A 25,635-nucleotide genomic window follows, 5' to 3' on the forward strand; every position below is an offset into this window, starting at 1 on the left:
ATTCAGGAAATAACGTACATAAATTTAACCTTTAACATTTAAACTTCCTTGAAATATTAAAATCCTGGTTTCATCCCAATAAATTAGTTTGAATTTTCATTGCCAAACCTTTTTTTTTATGGAGAAATTTCTTAAAAAATCCAGGTGCCTCTATTAAAACATTGTGCTACAGTTATTAGTGTTGCTGGATGGATCACACACATTGTGTGTTCAAAGTAACAATAACGAGGAGTGTGTCTGTCTTTAAGCAAACTGAAATAACCCACATCATAAAGATAAATTATCATATATGAACAAATGATAAGTCTCATTTTACTCTCATGATGTGACAGAGTACTGAGACACTGATTAGTAATTACAAAACGTCATATTGCACAGGGCTTTATAATAAACTGTTGTGTTCAAGGCTCTCACAGAGAAGCTCTGTTATTTATTAAACTTATGCTCATATGTCTGATTCAAGGTTCTGGTCAAATTGCTTCTAAGTCTCTAGATATTTGTTATCGAATTTAGTGGCTTCCTGAGCCAGAGGGATTCCTTAAGTCAATTAAGTTATTTGACTTGAAAACAGTCAACTTTCTTTTATTGAGTAGACTAAGTCCAGACGGTCCACCCAACCAGGCCTATTTCTTTTTCTCTGTCAATTACACTTTGCATCATTTTCAGCCATTAATGCAGGCCTCTGCAACCAGTTTGTCATAAACTTTTTATTATTTTCATTTCACTCAAATTTTGTGCTGTTATGCTGCTTGTAGAAATACAACCGCAGAAAATATATAAACCAAGTTTTTACAGAGATTTTTGTTTTTTCTACCAATCCAACTCAGTAATCCTTCATGACAAAACAAAAGCGTGACTTTAAAGCAACACTGGAGAAGTTGGTGAACCTTAAAACTATGTGCTTCCAGACTTGTTTTGAAGTAAACTAAGCTTCTTATGCACATGCCCAGGCCGTAAACTGCCCTGGAGCGCCCAGAGGCTGAGAGCAGTTTACGACTTTGGCTTCCAGCCCCACACCACAACGTTTGGCTTTATGGTCACTTGTTGTGTGTTTGCAGACTTTTGATGGCATGTTAGTGTTCTCTTTAACATGAAAATAAATGTGTGTGTATGGCTGTACATGTGCATGGCTCACACACTGAGCTGCCTCTTTGATAGTGGTGTTACACCCCACCGAAGTCATCCAAAAGTAAATAAATTTCTCTAGTACTATTTAAAATCTAAGGACCTAAGATAAGTATGGATTCCTCTTTGTGTCTCAACTAAATCTGTTCGGACAGAAAGCGAACTAGAGGTGCTGCAGCAATGCACATTATGATAGAGCCCACCTGTGGAAAATTGTATGGTCTGGACAAAGAGGAGAAAGACACTATTGTGTATATGACACTTGAAAGATCCTCTCATTTTATGAGACAAGATCTCACTCTTTGGGTAGAGCCCAGTTGAACACCAAGCACTGCTCGTTACCCTGCTCATAATTTTCATAGAGAAAAGCACTATGTAGCGGGAACAATGCTGTTTTACTGCTTTGAGTAGTATAGACATGCAGATTGGTCAGAATCTAGGAGAGGATGAATGCAATTCTTGATTGCCCAATCTATGAAAATGGGTGATTTTACATCGTTATGAGCCACACAGATCTGAAAAATATAGCCGGGACAATTCTGGAATGGTGTTGGGACGAGTCTGACTGCCCAAGAATGGTCCAGCCAAAGTCCAGATTTGGGCATCGCATATTAATTATGGAGAGACCTGAAGATTTAATTTCACTTGATTTAAAATGCAGTTTGATGGGATATGTTTGGAAGTGCTAAAAGAGATGGTTGAAATTTACCAAAGTCGACTTAAACTGCCGTCACTGAGCAGAAATACGAGTGTGAATGAATGTGTTTGTCACAGAGAAACTTAAGTTTTGTTTTTTATGAATAATAACTTGTTACTGTATAAATACTGTATAAATGATAACAGGAGGCTCACAAAATTAAAAATGTTTTAAAAATGTGTAAAAATGTATCTTAGAAGAAGCTGAAATGTCAAAATGAAATCTTTTGGCCTCTTAACTTTGCCATTGTTTTTCTGAAACAAAACATTAAAATTAGATGTGGGGAAAAAAGACCAGACATGACAGACTTCAAACAATTCACATGAAATAATTCAATATAACAGTATCTTTGCTTTTTTTTTCCCTCAACAGAAACTTGTCGAGGAATCCTCTCACCACTCTGTCATGGCAGCTCTTCCAGCACCTCCAACTCTCCGAGCTGTAAGTCTCATCTGTCTTGGTGGCTGTTGTTTGTATTTTATTACAGCACTTTATCATCACTGCCTGCACACTATCGGCCTTGATGCAAATTGTCCTCATTGTATGTCATTATAATTCCTGTCTTTGTTGTACAAAACCTCCAATTTGTCTGAGCGTACGTGAACGAACAAACCTATAGGCTGTACAATGGGACTGTGATCTTATAAGTCATTTGTTCGTTTAATAAATGCGCTCAAAAGAAAATGTAATGATTGGTAGCAGGAGCAAATCTGACCCCGTTTTCTTGTTTGTTATGAATATTTTAGCTATCATTGTGTTTATGAAATGAGTTTGCTCTGACACACCAGAATATTGCAATGTCGACCTGCTTGTAATTTACACATCATTACGCCTGTCTGTACTGTCCATCATTTGAACCTTGGCTACACTTTGAACGCTGCTGCTGCTCATAGAGGGCCTCCTGGCACATATAACTGAGGTATAGCAAGATGTGATATAAGACTATTTCAAGCAGACCTCCTTATTGTGCTATTTTCAGAGGTAGAAGCGGGGCAGGTCCTCAGAGAGCATGGCACAATGCTGATCTGGGTAGTCCTGCAGCTACTCTACAAGCACCAGAATAGAGGGGAAGCCCTGCTCATATGCATGCCATACTTTTACTTTAATCTATTAGCTTCTTCTGTTCACTTCCTCACAGACTCACCCCCACCTCAGCTAAGCAAGGGTTGTCTCATCTCAAGTGTTGATGGGTTTTAGACTTCCTCACCGTGCCCGTTATTGGGCTGTAAATGTCATGCTTTGCTGGAATGTAGAACTCCTGTACTTTTGTTGTTTTACCAGCTTCTCTGCTCTGCCACTACTTCAGTTTGGCATTCAGTGTCTCTTATTACTCTTGCAGTGTTTGAACATTGCTAAGCCTTGAATCCATCACTTTAATACTTCCCATGTCAAAGGGATATTCTTTTTTTTCGTGGCAGTTTTGTGTATAATACTTAATGTCTTAGCTGCAGTCGGAAACGGTCAGAGTGCTCTCACTTTTGAAAATCAGCAAAAAGACATGCGGGACAAGCTAACTGGGGCTCAGATGAGGGCCATTAGAGGAATTGTCGACATCTAAAATATCCAAACCTTAAAAGATAGAGGAAACACTACAATGAAGATTTTTATGCTGCGTCACTTTTACAGTCATTTATTCTGTTACTATACTTTCCTGACTGCAGAATGTCTGTACTGCAACACAGTCCACGGTCTAGACTGGCCTGGGACACAGATCCAATCCCAATCCACTGCAGCCCTCTTGTGTGACTCGATGGTGCAGTGATGGAAGCACAGAACTATTAATATTTACATAATGTCTACTGACACCATGACACAAGGTAGTAAAGTTAGCATGAAGTTATTAAAAAGCAATATACATTTAACTGCAGTAAATACACAAGGGGTAAGCTTAAGTACGAGGTAAACTGGCAGTAAAAAAAAAAAAGAACATCGAATAATATACTTTCTTTTATGGACACACATCATCACAGTGAAAATGGCAGCATAGTGTCATAGCGTGGACGACACTCCAATCAGCACCACTGTAAGACAAGAAAAAGGTGTGTAACACATAACTGAACAAGCAGAAACAGAACTTTTGTTCCACTCTTAGTCTTTCTGACAGACTTATATAGCTTCACATTTGAACTGCAAAGTCCTGCTTTAATTTTCTATTCAGTTTAATATGTTCATTCCTATGCAGTTGTTACAGCTGGCTAAGTACCAGAGCTGTTGTCAGTGTGGGACCTGCAGCTTATATTCTGACCATCCAGGTCACGGAACACAGCAATGTCATCACTACTTGCTCTAACTAGATCTGAATTGGGTCCAGGTCCAAGTTCAGTCCTGTATTCCATGGTATAGTAACATGATTCACATTGAAACATGTAGTCCGAGAATCCAACCTGCTTCCCAAAAACAAGCATGCACTGACCTGTGTCTTCTACAGGCTTCTTCTACAAGATACCAACTACTTGTAACTATAAACACCACCACTTAAATAAAAATAAACACCAGGAATATCCCTTTAAAATATTGTAAATTTTCAGATTACACTGTAAAATCTACATTTCGAAATTACAACCAAAAGATTGAGAATGCGCTCTGATTTGATGCCATGCCTGAATAATTTTCTCATTTAATTTCTGTATCTTTATTGTATTTGCACAACCACATGCACACAGTTTTTTCAGTGTTTAACCTTGATATTCTTAGTTTACATATTCTTAGATAATCTAGAAAGTCAAGTCAGATTCTTAGCATTTATGAGTAAACATATTTATTATTCAGTATAACCCTGGACTGTTGTTTATGTTGTGTCATTAGCTTTCTGATGCATTTGTCCGTCAAGGTTAAGTGTCCATACTGAGTGGTACTTTATACAGTAGGAATGGCTATAAACTGACATTTAATACTAAAATGATTTATCTGCAAAGTAACTAAAAAAAGTCTTATTTTTCTTACAATTATTATTTATATTATCGTTACTATTACTGACATTTACCTCATGAATTTATTATCTAGATTTACAGAGTAATGACATAGTGAAATAGTGAACTAAAGCCCCTTTAAAGAGTGAAGAAGCCTGCATTGATCAACTTTTCCATTATTTCATTTGTTATAGAGTACAACTTTATTTTACACTCAGGGCAATTTCTGCCATCGTAGCCACTTAGGAGTAAGGTATAATTTAACAGTTAAATGAACTTGAATTACTTAAATGACTGTCTTCTTTATTTCCAACACACTGAAATAGCTACCTAGCACATATACTGCCTTTACTCTTGAAGTTCACAGGGCTCGATTTTCTCTGATATGCAATCCTATTTCTTCTCAAGCAACCATTTCAGATACGTACAAATAGTGTCTTTGTTGTCCTACATGAAAAGCAGGGCCAGGTTGATGTCCGCGTTTCCTACTGAATGCAGATGAGGAGTGAGGGTTTATGTCTATTCTATTTGGTGCGTTTGGTTAAGAGGTGTCAGTCTGTGTGGCGTGGTGGCACGGACGTGGGCTGGGAGCGTTATGCAAGAAGGAAACCATGTGGAATCAGGCCTCGCTAATGGGAAATGAGTCACTCTATCATGGTCCGTGTGCAACATGGACCCGACATCATTATTCCCTTTAGCATGTCTGCGAGCTCACCCAACACCATATTAGCTCAAAAAGTGCCAGTCATTCAATTCACGCCAAATAAAGCATGCTCACTGGGCAGCTGTTGCCTTTTATTATTCGAATAACACACAATGCAGTATCAATGATACGTACCCACCCATCCTGCTCAAGCACACAGATATTATGTAAATAGGAAGATCAAACCAGCTGAAATAATTTTCCTATTATGTGACGAAAGGAGAGCATAGCTCTTTGCCATGACCGTGACACTAACCCGCATTATCTCAATTACTCTAGGCAATATTAATGTAATTGTATTTCTTTCTATTTCTTTTTTTTAACAATGTAAGAGAACCAATTTCAAAGCTGCAGCACATGGGTGACAGTGACCCTGTAATGAATATTGAATCATTTTTAAGCCGGGAATTACAACATAGGTCTTTCTAAGCTTCAAATAACAATATATTCATTGATTAATTCATGTTTCCTTACTGCAAATTCAAGGTACTACAGTTGATTTTACAATTTTTTGTGAGTAAAGGCTGAATAAAAATGTGAGTAGAAGGTTGTGTGCACACCGTGACACATATCAGTTATACTGAAAACAAAAAAAAAACAGTTAATTAATACAGTACACACATGCTGACCAAAAAGGGGAAGAGGGATTGACTTTCATCTGAAACGACCATTAAACAATGTGCTGATTCATCAAAACATTACAGATTGGCCAAGTTTACAATAGAACAAAGGCTGCTCTGCTTTTAAGTCCTGCTTTACACATAATTAACTGGTTGTAAAACTTGTTTCCCTCAATCTAAAGCGGCGTGAAACGATTAAAAAATCTTATATTCGGCTACTTTAACATGGAGGCAGCTGCTCACTATGTGGATTCAAGTGTAGGTCTCTGTCTTTTGGAGGAGTCAAGTCCTGCATCTCAACATGTTAGATGAGTCAATGTTTACTGGTCATATCACATAATTTAGGTCATATCAGTCATGTACTTTAAGTCATCTATCAGGTAGTATTTATCAAGCCCTGTGAAGTGCAACAGCACAACAGTTGCTTTGTTTTTCCGGTTGGCTGCACAGATATTTCACACTCCCTGCAAAATCTTAATATCAACAACCATAGCAATACTATCGGGGGGCATCTCAATAATCTCAAATCTTTTGTGGCTCCTGTGAAAGGCTCCAACATCACATTGACGCCGTATAATAGACATCTGCTGTGTGCTGCCTCGGGATGAGACACAGATAATCGGCTCTGCCTCTTTGTCTGCGTGCCCTTTAGCCGAAGAACCGCAGCGGCGTGGCGCACATCCCAAACTAGCCACAAGCCAGACAACGGCAGCAGGCTGAGGGGGTGGCTATCTACATTTGCTGCTGTGACTTCTGAGGGTGGTATACGTGGAGATTATTGGAAGCTGAGTTAGCAGCAGTCAGCCATAGTGTCATTCCTCAAGGAAACTGATTCTGTCTGATCGACAAAAAGAGGAAAATTTAAATATATTTTTTTTTAGCAACTGACATCTTCTGCCTGTAGCAATATGCATCCAGAATCGCTTTAATCTGTTGGTGCCTCTTTAATCCCGCCTCTCAACAGCTAACACAAAGTTGAACATTTGTGTCACTGCAAAATGGACTTCCATTGTGCGTGTATGCGTGTGTGAGACGTGCAAAAGAATCAAACCGGTAATTCTCTTGAAATGAATTAAAAAGAATTTTGATAACGCTGCGTGGTAAATCACAAAACTGATTTAACAAGGAAAACTATAAGGTAAACTATCTACTGGTCTCCTACTGACTACACTCTCCTTGTTACTGTGGTTATGTCTTTAAGTTGTTGTAGGACATTACCTGTACAGCACCATAGTATACAACACAAGATAATTTGGAAAAACCACAATATTTATAACTATTAAAACTAAGAGGAAAATAATATTACAAAACCCATGTCTATATGTGTGCAAATAATACACAGCACCACATACAGAAAGAAAAGCACAATGTGAATAAGGAAACTAACAACAAGACCTTTTTTCCATTATATGAAATAATTTCATTCAGTAGAATATTTTTGTTATTGTACCGGCTTGTAGAGAAAATAGATTAATTTGAATATTCAGACGGCAAATAATTCTCTATGCTTTGTGATAATGTTGCCTCAGCAGATGTATGTGGAAGAAATGTTTGCCAAGATTTTGATACATATCTATCCAACAAATATTACTACTTATTCAGGGCTTGTCTGAAGCCAATAGATTTAAATAAATTGGCAACACAACAAGCTGTTAACACATTAAAGATTCCCATCAGGTGAGTTGGAAGATATACAAAAAAAACATTTCTATCCAATGGCTTTCTATCCGGGGGAGTTTCTGTGTGGAGTTTGCATTGTTCTCCCCGTGTATGCGTGGGTTCTCTCCGGGTACTCCGGCTTTCTCCCACTGTCCAAAAAAATGTGCATGTTAGGTTAACTGGTGACTCTGAATCATCCCTAGGAGTGAGTGTGACCGTGGATGGTTGTTTGTCTCTGTGTGACCCTGTGATGGACTGGCAACCTGTCCAGGGTGTAACCCACCTCTCGCCCAATGGCCGCTGGGATTGGCTCCAGCCCCCCACGACCCGACAGTTGGATTAAGCGGGTATAGAAAATGGATGGTTTCACTAGCAAGTAGTTCAATGCATTACCAATGCAGTAGTGAATTATATGATTTTGTAATTTGATTAACCACAAATACATCACAACTGTTACACTCCAACAATCAATTTTACGTGCACTGTTATGAGCGTGCTCACACAGTGCTCTGTTGCTTTCTTGCACTAATCTGCAGCTCCTGTTTTGTACAAGGCTTCCCTGTGACTTTGAGATAGCCACGAATCCCTAACAATAATGTCACTTTTTTTTTAATGCACTGTTATCTCGATATAACAAAGACATTATTTTATAATGTGTTCGTCTTGATTTCAACCTACAAGAGCTGCCACGAACGGCTTCCGTAGCCACTGGCTGTAGCTGTAGCCTACCGGTAAGTTACACTTTAGGTTAGTTTGTTTATTTGACTGGGTTTGTTTAGGGGACACCGGTTAGCAGATGAGATGCTGACAAACTCCTATCTATCTGGATGCTTCAGCTAAGGTAACAATTCATTTGCTATCACAAGAAAACAACCTTACTAAATACAAAAAAGTGAATGATGAAAAGATTTTTCTGTTTGTTTCTCATTCTATCAGAAACTAAAATGTAATTTTCTTTCCCCTTGTAGTCTCCAAAATAGCTTCCTGTATGTAAATGTGAGATATCTGTTTGTGTATGTAGGCCATGTGTCAAGAGAGATCTTCCTTTTTAAATTCAAACATTGGATAGTGGCATAGTTTTTGTCATTAACCTGTATTTCAGATATTTTATTTAAAAGAATTTCCCCAAGCAAACACTATGCAGCCTGCTTTTGAGAGCACGTAAAGTAAAACGTTGTCACGACGATGTGCATTTGTGTCTAGATGGACAAATAAGAAGATGCCATTTTGTGCCATTTTTACTCATTTACTGAGACCAATCTCCATGGATAAACACGTACTCAAAATATTATCCTTTTAAAACAACCAAATGCATGTTAAGTGCCCCAAGTGAAATCTGAAAAAAAGAAAAAAGAGAAGTTAGCATTAAGCTCTTGCTCTCCCGGTCTATTTTTTCTACCTGCAGCCTTTCCTGCCCTGACTCGAGTGTACCCTCTCTCCTCTATGATTGCAGCGCAGGTGGGCAAGTGGTTTTGTCGATAAGTCAAAATCAAGTCTGGCTCTTCAGAAAATTATTCTTTAGTGGCTTGAAAAAATAAATAGATAAAACAAGATAGGCCAGTGAAAGAGCCTGGAGGGGCACTGACCGACCAAACTGCTGCAACCTTACACAGAAGCAAGGATGGAACCAAACTGTGATTTATTTCTTCACAGCCTGTCGCTTTGTCCATGACTTTGTCCATGAAGCGATGACATACATTTTGCATTGTGTATTTAAAGCAGCTGCTTGCTATGGTCAGTGAAACAGTCTTGTACATCTGATATGGCGTAAAACCCAAATTTTCTTTCTGAATTAATTTCCGTTGATGTATTTTAAAATAATCTTTGTCAAAGTTCTAATCTGTCAACCTCTTGCAGTACAATAAAAATGTGATAGTACTGGGAGATACAACAACGATGCAGCACTCGTGTGCCATAGCTCCATCTGTTTATTATACCCTTTGCTATTGAATAAGTGTCTGTTTGTCAATCAGCTGCTTCAAAATGCTTGAATTCAAAGTGATGGGTGACAGTTCAATTATATCTTGTCCACTCGATAATGATAATAGTAAAAAATAAAAATTACAGCACTGGCTTCTCTGTTTGCTCGACACACAGTTTATAGAACGTGTAACGGAGGAAAAAGTAATCATAATAATGAGTGTGCTGCTCCAACGATTAGAACAGACAAACAGGATGATGCTATTAAAATATTTTTTTAGAAAGGCAGAAAGCAATACTGTCTTCCATTCCCGCCACAGTGTACATTTTAATGAGACAGCTGGCAAATATTACTGGGAAAACCAGGCTAAATCTTTTGCAAATTTGAAATGAAAAATTTTCTAAACAATATATCTATTATAAAAACATAAAAATGGATAATCAAGACGCTCATTTGTAGCCAAAGTTTAAAAGAATGGGGAATTTTCTGGACCACAATTAACAAATGAAGCACCAGGCAATGGTGTTGGTTATTAGCCTAAACTAGCAGCTTGCTTCTTCATAACTCCAGGTGATTTTACCTCCTTCAATTTTGAAATGTTTATCAATAATAGTCTGTAAGCTTCTTAAATTCATATTTGCTGCAACCATGACATAATGCTGACAGACCAAGACCCACATTTAATACAGCTTTCTGCCATGTGGCGTTAAACGATCAGTATTTACTATCCAGGTGCAGTCGTAAGTTATAATAGTGGTAGTAGTGGTAAGAGAAATAGAACAATATGGATGTAAATAAAAAAGAGGAGGGGAACTGGAAAGAAAGGGCTGTTTGTGCATTACTGTTTTTAAGCAACAAAATAATTTGGGTAAAGCTAATAGTACTGTGGAAAGACATTGAGCCACCCCTCATTTCTTTAAATTTTTGCTTCCAAGCAGTCAAGTCTTTTTTTTTTTCCAAGTGGTCTCAAGCAGTAGTTTTCCATGTTTACTAATGGTTCTCAAAGTTCTCCTTTAGCTTTACTTATTTATAGAAGTGATGCATTTAAAAAACATTCCCCTTGGCATTCTCAGACACATAACAGACAAACTTAGCAAAGGACCCCTGTTAAAATTTGTCTTTAGGTACTTTGTTATTAACAGCCTGTTGCATAGATAAATATTTTGTTCCTTTTCATTGCACAGATGGAACAAAAAGCAGTATCACAGACATAAGTTTTTATTTTTGGACCAACAATGTGATTCCCAGTAAAATATTATCTAGCGTCTCCTGGTGTGGTTGCATAGTCTGTAGTATGTCTTTGAAATATTTGGGGAATCTGGACGAGTGGAGGACAAAAAGAAGAAGCAGGAGGTCTAAAAAAATAAATCTATCTATGGCAGACACGCAGTATCTGAAAGGAACGGTCTTAAAAAATTGGAAAAATTCAGCAAAAACCTGACACAGGATCTGAAAGATGCATCAAGATGTTCAGTTGATCCATCTGCTGTTGACCAAAGCCTCATCAGAAATGGTCTCCATGGAAGGGTGGCTGTCAAGAAGCCATTCTTAAGGAAGGGAAAAGGGGAGAAAAGGCTGACCTATGCCCAATGACACAATAGGTGGACTGGAAATCAGTGGCAACAGGTCTTAGCGATGAATCCTCCCCAGAGCCCGGACCTCAACATTACTGAAGCAGCGTGGGATCATCTTGACATATATTGGAACAAAAGACAGCCAACATCCAAAGAAGAGCTTTGGGATGTCTTTCAAGAAGCCTGGAGAACTATTCCTGAAGACTACTTGAAGAAATAACAAGAAAGCTTGTCTAGGAGGGTTCAGGCTGTGTTGAAAAGATGTGCTCATACCAAATATTAACTCTCAAGCTCATTAGAATTGTACAGTCTTGGTCTTAGCTTCATATACTATATATTTTAATTAATGTTTGAATCTGTTTCAATAAATCAGTTCATGTCATTCTTGTTGTCTGGGTAGTAAATAAAGAAATTAGGGGTAACTTAAGTCTTTTGCACAGTACTATAAATGACAAGTATTCGCAACATGGGTGCATGTTTTTAGATTAAAACAACATGGTAATCTGAATATTTAGCAGCTATCAACACGTCTCTCTACAGAGTTACCAGAGACCCAGTTAAACCCAGTTAAGCTGAGGTGTGGTCATGAAATTAGGTAAAACAGAATGATTCATTAAACACACAGGATTAAAAACAACCTGAAGTAATTCCTGACTAGAGTGGGGGGGGGGCCGGAGATCAAAGCTTGCGAGCCACAATTCAGTCTTGCTTATTGTTGTTCATGATCTACAGCTCCTCAGCCGAAGCACCTGTGTGTACATTTCTTGGAAAAACAGCCTCCGGTGGTGATCATTACCTCTCCTCTGGAGTAGCAGGGCGGATCGTTAGCCAGCTTGAAGAAAACACCATGCTGCTAGCTCTCTATCTGAGGTCACACTGCTGTTTGCTTTGTTTCCTTTCTATGTCTAATCTGCTCTCCTTCAGACATTTATCAACTTCCAGCTGTCAGTTTTTTTTTCTTTTGTTGTCCTTTTGCTTTGAGTGGTAGCACTGTAAATCCACAGCAGTTTTCTTGTAGCTGGGCAGACGTTTGAAATGCAGGGTTTTCTTATTTAAGTATGGTGTCTGTACGGGCGCTGATGAGCTCTGCTTAGAGGCATAGTGGCTAAAGTACGGAGGTGGTGGTTATTATTAATAATGACCATAATTATAACTAAAAGGGGAAAGCCCGGTCCGTACTGCTCCGGTGAGCTTCAGTCCCTTGCGATTGGCTTTTTCAGCATTAAATAAGAACTTTTAACCTTGAGATATTCCGCTGCACCATCATGTAGAGAGCTATCTGTCTTTCCTAACTGTTTCCTTGTAAAAAAATCTGTGCAGTATATGTGGTCTTTTGATCTGTTTCAAAAGGAGATCACTATATCTGCTGTTGGAAAAAATATCCTCCTATTTCACTTATCATAAATTCCATACACTTTATTGACTTTTTTTCTTTATTATTTTCAACTTTACAGATTCATTAGCATAAAACACACCATTTCAGCTTTAACAAACAATAGGTCAGAAGAAATATTTACACTTTCAGATTTTACATTTCTACCTTCATCAAGCAGGTTATTTAGTAACTAAAACGTTTTTTGTGTTTTTTAGCAGGATTACTCAGATAGGCAGGGATGGATTTTATCTTTAGTTTTTTTTTTATTTAAACGTGAGAATAACCCCGAAGCAGGAATACTGACTTTTGAAAAAATAGTGAAAAAGTGGACATTCACAGCTGGCCTAGTTTCAAGGCTAAGTTGTCATAATGATTATGAAGAGTCTGCTCTAACTACAATATCAGATCCAGTGAGCAGCTGACGGAAAGTGAGATCCACCCATGGGACTACGTTCTCATGACTTCATACAGTGTGCCGAACATTGCTCGTACATTATTCATGTTATTCATGTCTTATTGACCTCCATCAAGGACATTTGGACAGACATTCATCTTGACCAAATTGGCCAATCACAGCCTCCAAATGGAACGTATGGAAAATGCAAAGGTGGCATACTGTGCTGAATAATGTGGCTCTTCGCTGCACATTCCAACAAGAGTAAAATGTCTGCACAGTTGGACCTAATGATACCTGTCTGCAGCTAATGCAGCCTGAAACTGATAGCCTGAACACTGCTCTGACCTGTGACATCCTCACATTTGAATGCCTCTCCTTGTTTTTTTGCCTTTGCCAGCTGATAAGAATGGATCAAACTAAAATTAAGAATCATCTGTGGTGACTTCTGTTTGGGACTCACCATTTTTAGATCTCATACGTTTTTAAACCTTGTAAAACATAAGTACAAGAAAAAGAATGTTTTCACCTTTCTGTTGTTGCATGACCTTTGATGCAGAAATTAAAGTTGATCATTCCAGTCATATTTCATTGTCAATAGTTATAATTAGAATCCAGGAAGAAATTGCTTTACAAATCTAAACAACTATATGAAACATTTGTCATATAGTCTGAGCCCGAGCATAGTTTAGTAGAGCTTTGGTAACAGTTTGACCTTGCCAGTTAATAGGAGTACACTCATATATATATATATATATATATATATATAGATACTGTCCCAGTAAAAATGCTTGGGAGGTGACTCATTTATTTTCTAAAGCCATGCAGCTGTGGACTGTGTGAGAAAACATTCACACAGACGTCTTTCAGTTACTTGAATGGCGATTTTGTCAGATGACACTGCGCCTATAAAATCAGGATTCTGTTAGAGCAGAGTCTGGAAATGCTTTAAACAACTGCGAATTGGCACATAGTCTCAATGGGCACATTTTTAGTCATGATTTCGGACTAATAAAAGAAAAATATTTAAATGAGAGCAGCTTTATTATTAGCTTTACTTTTTTATTTTTTTACAAAAAAAATGCACACTGTCCCTTAATACAAAATAACAGCAGTTAGGAAAACAAAAGAAACTTAAAAACTGCTTAAATTTTGCAGAAAATTTAAACAAGATTGGGATGAAAAAGATTGGGTCAAGAGGAAGCAGCTTAAGTCTGACAGTCCAAATGACCAAAAACGAGGTGGGTTCTTTTGTAGCCCATCGTAAGTCTTTGAGTCGTATTCTGGGTAATGTAGGCTTTACAGGGAAGAGGATCACTGAAAATTTAGTTCCATCTTTGTTTTTAAATAGATGAAATGGTCGGAGTTTCCTCTCAGTTTTGCTCATTTCATGGTTGATGCCCATGTCATTACAAATACTTTGTGTCTCTGGCTGTTGTTGAAGCTTTTCACATCGCTCCTGTTCCTTGTACCCTCTCTCTCGTCTTTTGTTGTGGCTGTCGTTAATTGTCTTTTCTTGATTGTGTTCCAAGACGTCTGGATGGAGTGGTGTTTGACTGCGGCTGTGACATCCGCTGGATCCAGCTGTGGCAGCAGAGAGGAGAGGCGGGGCTTCACACCCAGCAGCTCTACTGCAGGGAAGGCGCCTCCAAGATGCAACTGCGCAACATGTACATCCACAATTGTGGTAAGAGGAGGAGGGAGGTTTCAAAAAGGAGAAATAGAAAAGCAAAGAGGAAGCAGCAGAGGTGGGAGGGTATGGGAGAAGAGTGGAGTGTAAGGAAAAGAAGGTGAAGGAAAGGAAGGCATTAAAGGGAACTATCAGTGAGATAAAGTTGAGTTGAGATGGAAAAAAGGGGAGGTGTGACAGAGTGCAGGGGGTGAATCTGATGTGGTGAGCAGTGTGTTGATTCTTACAGAGGATGTTGGCTCTGCAGTATTATCTCCTACCAGTGACTCATCCCTTGGAAATCTATTTCATGTGTTTGTATATGTAAGAGAGTGGAAGCCTATTCCATTGCCTCCTTTGTGCTGATTTTATTATATCTATTGAGGGCAATTAGTTTGTTTAGTGTGAAAATATGAGGACACTGACAGGTGTATATTCATGTGACCGTGTGTGCGTTTGTGTCTGTGTACTTTCAGATTTACCAGAGATCAGTGTGAGCCACAGCAGTGTGTTGGTGATGGAGGGTGACAATGTGACAGTGAGCTGCAATGGATCCGGATCGCCGCTGCCTGAAGTGGACTGGACTGTCAGCGGCCTGCATTCCATCAACACCCACCTGGTCAGATACACACAGATATGGCCAAAACTAACATAAACACACGAATAAAGTATTCGGTGCTTAAGTGAAGTAGTCAGTGTCTTACCCATGGCAAATAGCAGTCAGAGCGCTCTCAGTTTGGGATATTATGCTAGGCAGGCTAAGGTAACAGCTACTTAAAAGGGGAGCTTGGAAGAGTGATGTTTCTCCATCTGAAATAACTGAGACCTCAAAAATGTCATTGCGGTGTGATCGAGTGTTCTGTTTAGTAATTTTTTTTTCCCACAATGTCAGTTGTTTATTTTAACCCTGTTGCTCCTTGTCGCAGCCTGCTGTTATCAATAAAATAATCATGTTTGTTCTTATTCAAACAACGTGGTTCTTTGAATCCAGTGATCATGTTGTCTTCCTCTCTAATTTTGCATCAGCAATCATTTGACTTTCTCATTGCTTATTGTTGGTCTGTTGGTAGCATTTTAGAAAGCGTCCCAGCATGCCCTGGGGCAAAAGCTTCCCTGCTTACACCACATGTTACAGAATTTCTCATTGCTCCGATATTCTGCGGCAGGCTGCACACTGTTCTTGTTAATCTGTCATCACTAGTTAAGTATTATTATTGACTGTGCCTGGGAGAGTCCAGATGGACAAGTCAAACCTGCAGGAGCCAGGTCACATGACAACAGGTGTTAAAGATGATTGGCACAAGCTATTCTCTAGAATGACTTTGTACAGTAATGGAGCTGATGTACATTTTATAGTGCTGTGGGTTTAACTTTCTCTTTAAGTGTGTTTGTTATTAATATTGGTAAGAGTGGATGGAATTTTATAATAATTACTTATCTCTTTGTATAAATAGCAGAAATAAACTTATTTAAGTAGTTTGGGTCATAAATCCAGGTGATAATAAGCCTGCACTACAACAGGTTTAGGATTTATTACTGTAGTGGCAGTAGCAAACTGTATGTAAAGGGTAAAAGATGAATCTAGCCACAGTGATGGCAGCCACTGCCTTTCTGTTTTGAGTGTGGCTGCTGCCATCTGCAATGCTGGCTTGATCAGTAGGATGGTGATCCTTTAAAGAAAACACAAATAAAGAAAAAAATGGTATGTATGTATCACTAATCCACTCCAACATGTCAGTATGCTCATTTGTGGCTCCAGAAAGACCCAGATAGTTAAGGCTAAACACTGACCTCAAGGTTATAAAACAGCAGTTACATGACACAGCAATAACTTATTGGATGTCACAAAGCTCTCCTTAACCAAAATTAGCAACTTTGGTGTGACTGAGAACTTCAAGTTGAACCTAAAAAAAGGCGGCTAATACATTATCCTGGCTCTGGCCCGAGAGACGTCACTAGGAACTGCAGAAATATGGCGAGAAGAGAACAGCGGTCTGTGAAACTGCTGTGTTGTTATATTTGTCATCTGTGTCTCTGATGCTTACACTGACTTTACAGATGAAAGTCACCTCAGCCTCAGGCTTCATGTTTGAGCACAGACAGAAACTGTATTAGGATGAGTGAAGTGTTTGGGATTGGGAGCTAAGCCAACTGAAAGCAGGAGGGGAAGATTTTTATTTGGCTAGTTTCAAATATACACCGTATCAGTCTTCACATGCATCCGGTAGTATGAGACCCCTGGTAGTGAGATCCTACCAGATCAATGAAGTGCTTAATTCCCACAGGTACAGTGCACCTCTAGAACTCTATTCCATTTCCTTTAACAGGAATCTAACTAATTAATAATTAACCTTAGTTTTAATTAAGTTATAAAAAATTTAGACCCCAGCAGTATGATAGTATGTCTAGTACAGTATATCTGTCATGTACCTAAACACGTTCCTCCTCCCTATTCTCTCCTTTTCTCTTTTTCCATAGTCCAATGTCTACTGGCCGAACATCCACTCCATCAACCTGACTCTTTTTAACATCAGCCGTGACGACAACAACTTTCAGCTGACCTGCATTGCAGAGAATGTAGTGGGGATGACCAACTCCTCCATCCAGCTTAATGTACAATGTGAGTGGAAAATGTCCAGAAAATGTTGAATTGGGGGTTACAAAATGTATGCTGCTGCATACATTGCACTAGGTCTGTCATTGAGGAGAAAAATCTCTTCATGATTCATTCAGAGCTTATAGTAATATTGCCCATGTTGCATAAAGGTAAGTATGTTGACATAAAATGTTTGCTCATTCTTAGTAATTAGCTTGATTAATCTTGTAATATGCATGGCTGTTTATGTTTAATATCACCAGGGTTAATGGTGGTACATTAAGAATCTCTGATGCATTTTGTTTAAAAGATTAAACGTTTCCCTGCGTTCATAAATACTGAAGAGAAATATCAGCAGTCAGCAGCGACAGGAAAAAAACCAACGTGTTGATTTGATAATAAAAAAAAGGAGCACTCTATGTTAGTGGCAGAGATTTACTACTTGAGTGTTGGCTCAAGTTTAAAAATATTCTTTAGTTTGAAGTTTTATTTAGTCAGAATATTGATAATTGATCCGTTAGTCCAGCATTGGGCCTTTCACATGAATCGTAGAGAACCTTGTATTAATTATCGTATAAATGTCAGATAATGTGTAAAATGTTTCCCACTAAAGAGTTTGTTAGCAAAGAGTTTAAACAGATGTGTATCTTTCTTCCCTGAAACAAATGCCGCATTTCCACTTTTTATTTACTTACAGTCTTTGCTTGGACACTCCAACTACAGGTGGAAACAAATGACAATGGTTTAAATGATCATTATCAATTAAATGGTTTCCTTCTTTTAAATGTTCTTAAAAACATTTTTCTCATTAAAGCATTTGAATATTTATTTCCACTCCTTAATCTTCACTTCAATCAAGCTTATGATGGTGCACCATAGTGTGTGTTTGAGAAAATGCTCTTTAATTTTTCTAAAATAAGTCATTTTTGTTATTATTTCAGCTGACAACATGCAAGCTAAGTTTACATCTAACACTGACAGCATTAGTCCTGGTAAAATGTAACAGGCTACACTTCAAAGTGCATGGTAGAAGGCAACAACACGTCCACCTTTAAATGATAACAGTGTTCCAGGTATTTCAGAAACCGTTGCTCCCAAACATAATAGGATGGCTTGTGTCGTGGCGCGTTTTTAGTGTTTGGACCAAATGTGCAGTACAGCTAGTGGAAGATGCTGAACAAGCTGTGAGTTTCAACATGTAGATACCAGTTTTCCTTGAAAATGAAGACACAGATCATCCAGTTTCATTGAAGTCATCTCCAGGGGAACATGAAAATATAAGCTGTTATATCAGTCCATCCCTGAGAGATGAGGATATCTCAAACAAGAGGCGGGCCTAGAGACGTGCGGACAGCATGACTAAAATATGATAATATGATAATGTGTTGTGTTGTGTGCTCAGAATTAAATGCAGGATCACTTCAAGAAAAACTCTCTCAATCAAGCATGTATACCAGAAAAATAAGTACTAAAGTCACCACGACATCTGTATTGTTGTCTCTCAGCAGTTGTGCTTTGGTTAGTTAATCTTATTTGCTCACCTGTCTGGGATGTTCTGAATAAGACTAAAAGGCTTAAAATGTGAAATTATGTTGCTCTGCTGTTGAAGGCGTTAATCAGTGGAGCCTGCTGGTGCTGTGATTACTTGGAATGAAATCTTGTTACCTACCACTGAGCAAGTGAGTTATCCACATTTGGGGCAATCAGTTCAGCTGGGATCTGCAATGTTTTAGTAAAAAATCTGCCAGAGTTTAGTACAGTTAATAATACAATATATCAAACCACAGAACATTTCATAACATCAGTTTTAACAATTAGCGATGGAGTCGTATTAAGACTAAGCAGAGTTAATCCTTTGGGACGGGTAGTGTTGTGTCATCCCTTGTCTTGGTATAAAGTTTTACATATCAAGACATAATAAAAGCTCATCTGGCCCAACTGGATAGACACAATGTCATATAAACAACAACACATGACATGCACACTCACACAAAAGCCAGGCAGAAATACAGAAGCAGTGTGAGAAAAACGAAATACACTCTTACTGCTTCAAGCAAGTTTACCCCAAAGACAGACTCTGCATGCCTCAGTTAGCATGTTAAATGTTGAAGTTCATGACAGCACAATTAGAAAAAAAGACGGAACAAGTTTGAAAGGGTTACTTGGAAAATGCCTCCTTTCCCTTAAAAGAACATAGAAGCACAGCTTCGGTTTGCAAAGCTGTATCTGAACAAACCACAAGACTTCTGGAACAATATCCTTTGGGCAGATAAGACCAAAGTGGAGATGTTTGGAGAAAACCAAACACAGCATATCAGCACAAACGCCTCATACCAACTGTCAAGCACGGTGGTGAAGGGTTGATGGTTTGGGCTTATTTTACAACCACAGGATCTGGGCACCTTGCACTCATTGAATCGACCATGAACTCCTCTGTGTATCAAAGTATTCTCGAGTCAGATGTTATCTGCCCGACAGCTAAAGCTTGGCTCAAGTTGAGTTGTGACACAGGACAATGATCCCAAACACAGCAGCTGAGAAAAGTCCATGCTTCAGGTGCTGATAGCTCTTATGAAGCGTTAACATTCTCCATAAATATAAATAACTTTCTCTGAAACACAGTCAAGCAAAAAGCGTAAAACCAAAACAAATAACTCTTAAGATGCCTTTTTATAATCTGGTAGATGCATAACAAACACTTTCTTTTGCATGAGAAGCCCTTCATGGCATCCTTGATGGGCTTGTGTTGGAGACTGAAATTTATCATGTATTAATGACACAGACATTGTGAGAGAATAATTCAGAACAGGAAAAAAAATCTCCTTCATCAAGCTGAGCAGCCAAATTATGCAGGTACATTTAGAACGCAATGAGGTGTTGCATTGTTACAAACCAAGTGAAATTGATGTAGCCAATTAGTATGAATATACCCTCTAGCCCACACGAAGGCTCAGCCTTGATCTGAGTGGAAAGAGAGAAAAAGGAAAAAAACAAGAATCTAACCCTCAGAGATGATAAAGCAATGATTTGGTAACCGTCAGAATGTTCCTCCAACATCAAGACCATGAATTACGGTACATAATTCAGACCTTACATAAGTATATCAAATGCAGTGGCCCTGGGCAGATTTGGGACAGATTGTATTCAAAGTCAAATATTTATCAAAGGTGCTTGACATTTTTCTCTTTGTAGAAAGCTTCCTCTTGTAGAGCGCAATCTATTTTTGCTGCTTGCAATGTATCACGCTACAGGACAGGGGAGATTTGTCAACATTTCCAACACTCCCTACTGGAAGAGAGCTGCTGAAGCCCATGCTAGAATGACAGATCGACTTTGCAGCATCATGTCTTCAGGGCCTCCTCTACGCGGACACTCACGGTGGATGAACATCTCCAGGCGTTTCTTCTCCTGTTGACACTCTGCTGGTGCTGCAAATTAACTTATTAATTTTTCACCACACGCTCCGATGGTAATTACATTTCCTCCCCTGTGCAGCCCATTGTCTCTGGAAATGTCATAAAATAGCTTAAACTGCTGCTCTGATTAGGGAGTAATCTGATTGACAGCGAAATTACCAGACGTCAAGTGACATTCTCTGCATTCAAAGGCGAGCTCGCTATTTTAGCGAAACCATAATTAACCACAATGCAGAATCTGCAGGCACATTGTTCTGCTGCTGTCAGGAACAATAGCAGCCCTGCAGCAGTGTAGACTTACATACCATACCTTGTTTTCCACCTTTCGTCCTGTAGCTTCCTGTTAATGATACAGCACAAACTTACACTTGAGTTAGTAGTTTCATTCCAGCAAGCTGAGCAAGGCATTATCTCTGATTAAGAGGAATAAGTAAGGAAATGATGTGATTGCACCCTTGCCTCTGCTGTGACTACAGATTGAATCTTAACCACAGTGTGTTCCAGCCCGAGGACATATGTTGCAATGTCTGTCCCATGATGCCATTTTTTGTCACCAGAAGCCATGATGTCCTGTCTGTAGATTGTTTGGAACATGGCATTTTGAATCCATAACCAGTGTTAGCAGCAGATTCCACTGCACAAATAGCCTTGTATTCTGAGTTGTAACTGATCAAAGGGATGTATTTATCAAAGCTTGTTATCTGTATGGACGCTATGAGGACACCTTGGTCATATGGACTAGTACATAGTGCTATAATGACTTGTATTGTATTGACTGAGACTGGGCTGACAGCCACACAGAGGGAAAAATGGATCAGTCCCTAACTGTCTGTCACCAAGGGTATTTTTTTTTCTTTGCCTCTCAGCTTTCTCTTTCTTTCTCGGCTGCACATTCTTACTTCTCTCCTTCTTCCTCTGTTTTTTCTTTAAATGTTTTTACTTCTCCCTACACTCAAAATCTCCACATTGTTACACCCCTGCAGCACCTCATTCACACATGCACAAGCCTTTAGTCGAATGGCCTGATTGTACTATTGTCTGTCACCAAATAAACTTATTATTTGACAGCTTCCAAACACAAATAAAGAGTTAATTCATGTCTCAGCTGGAAAACAGTTACTTTAAATACAGATCGATGTATCTGGCAATCATTTCAAACTGATTGATTCGGGGCTGGGATATGGTAAAATTGAAAGCGGGGTAAATAGCTACCCATCAAAGACAAACTAATGCTATAGATTTACGGACAGTCCTCTGTGGAAGACATTCATAGTAGAGGACTGCATTGGGATTGGGACCCGTCAGGTCCCGCGGGACCCAACTCAAATCTCGCGGGAGCGTGCGGTACGAACTTTGCTGCGGGCGGGAGCGGGAACGGGCGGCTAAAAAAACCCACTGCGGGATCGGGATGTATCCTAGCGATAGGATGTCAATAAATGATATGGAAAGGAAGCTCAACTAAGGTTTTTACAGCACAAAGACAAAGCAAGGCAAGTCTGACATTTCATGTTTCTCAATTGTCCGTGAATCTCTTTATTAATAGCCTATAAAAATACGTGTTTTATCCTGCGGGACGGGAGAAGACACAAAATCAATGCATTTCTATTATTGTGCGGGCATAAATTCTCAAGGTTTTGCGGGTGCGGGCGGTAATGGTCAGAAATTCAGCTGGAGCGGGATGAAGAAAACAGTCCCGCGCAGGGCTCTAATGTGGCCTGAAAGGTGAGGTTAGATTGTAATTTTGTCATGTCAGGGGACTGTGATTTCAGAGTTGCAATCAGTGTGCTGTGCGTTTGCACATAAACTAGAAAATCTAAGTGACATTAATTAACAAATGTAAATGAAACTGGTTGCCACATAAATCAGAGTCATTCTAAATATTTGATAACGATCAAATCTTTCAGAAGGTGTGTTCTCCTGTGTATCTCTATCAGCTATGGCAATAAAGTTGTTGATACCACAGACAATAATGATATCAAGAAACAGAAGTAGAGCAGCTTATAATAGATAGCTAATAGCTGCAATAAACACAATCTGATTAATGTGTTATCACAACATACACATTCTGTGAAAAACATTTTCAAATTTCCTGAGTTTTCCATTGTTTCCCAGAATCCCATAAAATTTCAGTCACAGGTTTGTCACGATCTTGAAACTCTCTTGTGAACAAATCACAAAAGACACAAATGTTTTCAACATGTCAGACGTCGGTTTAACAGAAGTCTTGATAAGTTCCTTTTCTTCTCTTCACTCATTTCTACATGTAGCTGAACCTGAAACATTTACAGGAAATGCATTCGAAAACATACATTTTTCCATGTAGAAATGAGTGTAAAAAGCTACCAAAACTAATATGAAATTAAGTTGCTTTCCTATAAGTGGCAGGACATGAAAGACAAAGAGTTAGTAATTTGGAAATAAGGTCTTCTTTCTCTGATCACAGCTTCGTTCAGTGACTTGAGTCAACAGCTTGGTAAGGTGACTTTCATTTTAGGAATCGGTGGTCATCTAGCCAGTGGTCATCTAGTGGTTATCTAGCCCTTCAACCATGGTAGTGGGTGTCATTTGTGTCACCTTGTCCATGCAAAATAAAGGCATAGGGCCAAGTTGTAGGGCCAAGGGTAGTAATTGGAATCGGGCCATACATGTAGACTGATGCCAAGAAGAGGAAATTTAATTACAAGTGCCTGAATTATCCTCAGAAGGCTAGCTGGACTCACCCGTGGAGAGAGAGAGGTAAGGAGTTCAGACATCTGGACAGAGCTTGAAGTAGAGTCACTGCTAATTTGCTGTCAAAAGGAGTCAGATGAGGTGGTTCAGGCATGCAATCAAGAGGCATTCTGGAGACCCTCCATTGGAGGTCTCTCACGCATGCCCAATTGGTGGGCGACTCTCTGCAGGAGCCTCACAGCATACTGTAAAGAGTGTATTCCATCTTTGATTGGGGTGCCATGAGATCCTCAAGGCAGAGCTGGAACAGGTAATGGATAAAGAGGCACCTGGTCTGCACTGCTTAGCCAGCTGCTGCCACAAGTCCTCTCCGAAATAGAGGAAAGATGGATTGCAGAATTAGCAATGCCTGTAGCAAAGCAATGTTTCACCGGCTTTTGGGCAAAACTAGAACATCTAGTAAATTGAATGTCGTTATTTTGATGCAGACATTTGTGACCTTTGGGGGATGAATCAAAATGACATTGGCAAATCTGTACCAGCATCTTAATGTGATTTACATTCATGAAATGTTTTGAATTGTTGGACAAATGACAATGAAACCTGCTTCAGACATTCATGTGCCCCTTAGTGTGACTTTCAACAACCTCCACTTTTCCTACTAAATCATTTGTTTGTTTGAAATAACTATGTGGTCTACTACAGTATCAGAGCGCTGCTCGTGCTCAGCAAGGAGCATCCTGACACATTTCATGTGAGGTTAGAAAGGTGCCATGCACAAAGGGCGTTTGTTGTTTGGTCCAAAACATGTCAGTTCAGCTATACGTAGTATCTGTTTAACAAATGACCTAATGAGCTCCTAATTATTTATCAGAATATATAAAAAACTGTGCTGTTTAGTAACTCATTGCTTGGAATGGCAGGTGAGGATCCACTGGGGCGGCTGAATAACAGCAAAAATGCACACATTCAGTCCTGATCTAGCTGAATGAATTGGATTGCTCATGCATGCCTATAGAAATTGCAGACTTTACAAATGAGGGGGATGGGGCAGCTGGAATGTAGAACAGACACCAAGAGAGAATGGCAGGTAATACTAACTGCCAAATATTTCCTTTTGATGATGAAACAGCAAAAGTGACTCATCGCAAAGACAAATCAGTGGATGAATTGTTTATGAAGTGTATCTGATGGTATTAAAGTGATAAATTGCCTCTCAGCTTGGCAGCATTGTGGAAACAGAGGTGTGGGACTGTGTGTCATAAACAGGAAATGGTGTGCTTGCTTGTGGAAATTCTTCCATCTCTTTCAAGCAGCTCCTATGATCAGCTGGCACTCCTCATTGTTCCATGCACTGCTGCTGCAATATGTAACATTCAGTAAAAGGCTCATTGCCACTCCAAGCAAGACACCTGCCTCCTAAATGTCATCTTTCCGAGAGGTAGTCTGTTTAATCTGCTGCTGCATTTTTTTCTAAGTTTTAGGAAAGGTTTTTACCCGCCGAAGGGTTGTGAAACCTTTTCGACGCATACAGGGCTTTGCATTATACAATTTATGCTTAAAACAGTAGAACAGGCATACTGATCACAGTTTTAGCATATAAAGAGTCTTGGGTGATCAGCTCATTCTGCTTTGGATTTATTGTCGGTATACCTAAAAGGTTCCCAATCTCTCCCCCTTCCCCACTGCAGTTCCTCCGGTCATCTTGAGACTGGCTGAGCCTGAGCAGCGCCTTGATACCTGCATCGAATTCACGGTTCGTGGTTACCCTCACCCCAAGCTGCGCTGGTTCCACAAACAGAAGGAGATTCAACAGAATGAGTACATCCGAACTGACATGGACTTCTACCAGGATTACCTGGAGGGCTGTCTGACCTTCCAGAACCCAACGCACATCAACAATGGCAACTACACCCTAGAGGCCAGCAACCCTCTGGGAACAGTTACCAAGACTGTATATGGTCACTTCCTCATGGCCCCTGATGAAAACGGTGAGTGGATAACCCGTTTTTTAAAATTATGAGTCAAATTGCACTCATTCAAAGCTTTATTCCTCTAGGTTTAAACAATATTCAAAAAGAAGAAGAAAATAAGTAATACTGGTAATTAACTTACTTTCACGAGAACTAACATGGCACACTTTTTGGGAAAAAGCATCATGATTGGATCAAGTTTTAGACCAGTTTAATTTCTTGTTTGCACTGCTTTCTACAACATTACATTGGGTGGAAAACTATGGGGGCTTTTAGTTTTCATTCAAATCTTCACTCACAGGGTGCAGCTAAACCCTGCTGCCTGGATAGCTGC

General features: G+C 39.2%; 1 protein-coding gene across 1 annotated transcript in view; it reads left to right on the forward strand.

The window, feature by feature from the left end:
* Positions 1-25,635, forward strand: part of ntrk3b (neurotrophic tyrosine kinase, receptor, type 3b) — a 189,334-nt gene that overhangs the window by 75,414 nt on the left and 88,285 nt on the right. The window contains exons 4-8 of the mRNA XM_072380127.1: positions 2,195-2,263; positions 14,510-14,664; positions 15,123-15,265; positions 17,125-17,266; positions 25,020-25,334. Of these exons, the coding sequence (XP_072236228.1) occupies positions 2,195-2,263; positions 14,510-14,664; positions 15,123-15,265; positions 17,125-17,266; positions 25,020-25,334 (824 nt within the window). The remainder of the gene's footprint in view (positions 1-2,194; positions 2,264-14,509; positions 14,665-15,122; positions 15,266-17,124; positions 17,267-25,019; positions 25,335-25,635) is intronic.

Source organism: Leuresthes tenuis, unplaced genomic scaffold (genome assembly GCF_036924035.1).
Source record: "Leuresthes tenuis unplaced genomic scaffold, fLeuTen1.0.hap1 SCAF_2, whole genome shotgun sequence".
NCBI lineage: Eukaryota > Metazoa > Chordata > Actinopteri > Atheriniformes > Atherinopsidae > Leuresthes > Leuresthes tenuis.